General features: G+C 53.1%; 1 protein-coding gene across 3 annotated transcripts in view; it reads left to right on the top strand.

The window, feature by feature from the left end:
- Positions 1-1,352: 1,352 nt before the first annotated feature.
- Positions 1,353-3,782, top strand: part of KLF11 (KLF transcription factor 11) — a 51,970-nt gene continuing 49,540 nt past the window's right edge. The window contains exons 1-2 of one of the 3 annotated variants that reach the window (XM_069107750.1): positions 1,353-1,579; positions 3,617-3,773. Coding sequence is in view for 2 of the 3 variants with exons in the window: in XM_069107749.1 (XP_068963850.1) it covers positions 1,538-1,579 (42 nt within the window). In the remaining variant the exon portion in view is untranslated. The remainder of the gene's footprint in view (positions 1,580-3,616; positions 3,774-3,782) is intronic. The other 2 variants (XM_069107749.1, XM_069107751.1) reach the window with 2 other exon arrangements.

Raw genomic sequence — 3,782 nt, 5'->3', positions numbered from 1 at the left:
AAATCCCTTTTTAGGTTGAGGAGGAAATTTCAGAATGAGAAGGCAAGGAACCTTGGACTAGAAGTCAAGAGCCTCAAGGTTCGGGCTGAATCCCTTTCCCTCTCTGTATATCAGTTTCCTCCCTCTGTACATCAGTTTCCTCTCTCTGTACATCAGTTTCCTCCCTCTGTACATCAGTTTCCTCCCTCTGTAAAATGGGGATAACAATCCAAAGAGCAGAGATTTAGGACATATTACAGAAGTAGAAACTGAGGCTAGAAGAGAGGAAATGAGTGGCTCGAGATCATGGGGATAACCGGGAGCAGAGTCAAGATGCAGAGGTAGCTTTCTGTTTCCAAATCTGGGGCGTTCCCCTCTGCACGACCCACCCCCCTTAATTTTTTCTAGTGGCTTCTTTTAATTAGCCCTTTTTATCTTGTATGTAATTTTGTAGATGTTTGCTCGTTGGCTCCTTCCTTAGATTGAAACCTTGAGGGCAGGTACTGTCTTTTGCCTATTTGTATCCTCAGCTCTCAGCCTAGAGCCTGGTACACAGTAGGAGCTTAATAAATGTTTATGACCCGATTGAATCACAAATGCAACTGTTAACCAACTGGTCGGTTTTGAAAGAGTTTTGGGAAGCACAGAAGTGCAGGATTAATTTCGCTTTAGGACAAAGAATGTAGGTTACTGATCTATTTTTAAACTGCGTATCCAAAAATACCCCAAGTTGGCAGTCCACACCGCTCCAATTAAACCCAATGCCAGCAGGAGAGAGCATCCAGCAGAGATGGTAAAGGCCGAGGTGGCCCCTTTAAAATACGGCGAAGCCCCTCCCTATTCCTCCCCGCGGCGCACCGCAGGGACATCCCCGCCCGCCGCCGCCGCCGCCGCCGCCGCTGCTACCGCCGCCGAGACCTTTCCCCTACTTTCCACCCGGCGATTGGCGATTCAGTTCTCCCGCCCTCCCCCCCACTCCCCTAGGTTCCCCCTCCAAGCCCCGCCCACTCTCTCCTCGGTTCAGTCCTCCCGCCTCCCTCTCTTCTCCAGGACTCCCCCTCCCAGCTCCGCCCTCTCCTTCTCTCTCTCCCTAAACACGTGCCCGCACCCCGCCCCCTGATCACGCCTGGACCAGGCTCCGATCACGCGTCGCCCCGTCGCCCTCATTGGCCCGGCAGCTACGAGCTCACACTTGATTGGCCTAGCCGTCCCCGTATCCTCCGCGGCGGGGCGCGCCGTATTTTGGTTCGCCTCTGAGCCCCGCCCTCCCTCCCGGGCCTCTTCGCGCCCTCCTTCTTCCCCTCCCCTGCCTTACCCCTTCTCCTCCCCTCCCTGCACGTCCAGGGCCGTGGCCTGGGCGGAGCGGTGTGCGCTGGCGGGCAGGCGGGCGGGCTGGCGGAGGCGCGCGCGCCCTGCCCGGGGATCTACGCCGGCTGCTCTCCCCGAAGTCCGAGCAAGGTTTTGGAGAGGCGCCGCCCGCTTTACACATGTGCCGCAGCCGCCCGGGCAGGAGGGTCTCAGCTTGCGCCGGTTTCGCTGCTTCGCGACCTCCCTCGCCATGCACACCACCGGCACGGCCAGCCCGGGAGATGCGTCCGCTGTGAGTTTCCGGGCTGGGCTGACCGTCCAGTTGGGTGGGGGGGATCGTGGGCCCTATTATTTTCTTGCTTTTTGGGGGAAGAGGGCAGGATACTCGCCCACCCTCTGCCTCCCATCCTGGGGGCGGGGGCATCGCGGGCGTGCAGAAGCGGGAGGGCTGGTGCTTTGCTTTGGGAGGGGGCTGTGCGCGTGCAGCCTCTTTCATTCGCTCCTGATGCTCACACCTCCTTTCCGCTTGGGAGCGGGTGGGTGTGCTTGTGGGGGGCGAGGGAGATAGACCCAGGCTTGCAAGGCGAGGAAGGGAGGGTGCGGAGTGGGTGAGATCCCGCTGCCACCCTAGTCCCGTTAGGTGCTCGGGGCGGGGCGGGGCGGCGTGGCTTGCTGGCAGTCCCGACGGTCCCGGTGCAACCTCCAAGAGGGCGCCCAGGGAGGCCTCTGGCCTCGGGAGGGACTAGGGGTGTGGACAACTCATTCGGGGTCTCGCCCTACCAGGTTTCAGAATTGGGGGAGAAGCGCTCCGGCTTCGGACCCCGACTGACGGGGGTGGGGGTGTCCTGGATGCCGGACTCAGTCTCCCTTTCTCACCCCGCCACCCCGCCAGTCTCCACCCTACCCCTGAGTCCAAGGGTCTGCCTACGGGGCCCCAGCTTAGCCCACCCATGACGTCACCGTGCCCTTGTAGGGAGTGGGTGGTGGCTGGGGCGGGGCAGGGGAGGTAGGACTCAAGGGGCCCCTCCTACCAGGCAGATCGCTATTTCCTCACTACAGGGGCTTGGGATGGAGATTGGCATGGGGGCTGTTAGGTTTTTAGGTTGAAAAGACATGTGGGACTTGACCCTACTGGGGAGAGTGAAGACCTACACCCACTCCCCTTTCGGGAAAAATGAACTTGGGAAGAAAAATGTCACTTTTTCTTTCCTTGGATTTCTCCTTTTGCCTGGGAGGGGCTAAACCTTCCCTCCCTGGAAAAAAAAAGGCTAGATCAGGATCCGTTATCCTTGGATCCCTGAAGTTGGTTTTGGCTTTGTTTTTGATATTTTGATAACTATTTTAGTAGAATTTGTTTCCTTTGTAATCCTGGAGGTGTTTTATGCGTTTTTAAACATTTTGAGAAGGGGTCCGTGGGCTTTACCAAAGGGTTCATGGCACAAAATGAAAAAGTTTTGGTGGAAGGTGAAGGTTTAAAGCTGTGCCCTGGGGTTCCCTTACTCCCGAATTCTGCAAATGGAGGAACTGTGGCTCCGAGAGACCCAATGATTTGCCTAAGGTCATATAGTTAGTTTTTGGAAGAGCAAAGACTGTAGTTCTTAAAATCCCATAATCTCAGAGCTGGAAGGAATTTAAGAGATCATAGATTTTGAGCAGGAAGGTGGTCTTGGAGGTCATCTAGCTCCACCCCCTTATATTGTAGATGAGGAAAGAGGCCCAGAGAGGACATACTGAAGAAAACAGATAGCAAGTAGAAGAACTAGGGAATGAAAACAGGTCCTAACTAGGAATCCATCTCTCTTTTCATTATACTTTATTAAACTATCTCAGCTTCAACAGCTAGCTGACTATCCAGCACAATCTTTACAGTATGGATGATCTAATCTAGAGGTTCTTAGCTTTTTTTTTTTTTATGGTCTCCTTTAGCAGTCTGGTGAAGCCTATGGACCCCTTCTCAGAGCAATGTTTTGTTTTGTTTTAATTCAGAATTAAAGGAAACGCTATTTTTTGGTTAGAGGTTAGTAAAAAGCAAGATGTAATTTTGTTTTCCCTAGTCAAATTTCTGGATCCCCAGAAATCTTACCACAAATCCCAAGGGACCCAAGTTAGGAACTCCTTAACCTGAGTTCTTAACCCAACATCTGTCTACAGTACTATCCTTAAGAAGTAGTCATCCAGCCTTTGATTCAAGTCCTTCCAGTACAGGAGAGGGGGAAGGAAATTCATTGGCTTTTTGGGAAGCCATTCCTCTTTTGGACAGCTCTCATTGTTAATAAGTTCTTCCGTATTCAAAATCTGCCTCAACAACTTCCATCCTTGCTTCTTCTAGTTTTGCTATTTGGAGCTATAGAATCTCAGAGTTGGAAAAAAGATTGCAGGTCACATCACTCAACCCTGTGGACTGCTTGAGAACCTACGGAATGACATCTCAAAGCCATGTCTTCTGACCTTAGGTCCAGGGCTTTTAATATGAATAAGAGCTACTTGTGAGTAGG

This window comes from Petaurus breviceps, unplaced genomic scaffold (genome assembly GCF_028583685.1).
Source record: "Petaurus breviceps papuanus isolate PSGF00001 unplaced genomic scaffold, PetGlider_PUasm1.0 90255, whole genome shotgun sequence".
Lineage (NCBI taxonomy): Eukaryota > Metazoa > Chordata > Mammalia > Diprotodontia > Petauridae > Petaurus > Petaurus breviceps.
The sequence above is the reverse complement of the archived record's forward strand: the minus strand, read 5'-3'. Positions and strand labels throughout refer to the sequence as shown.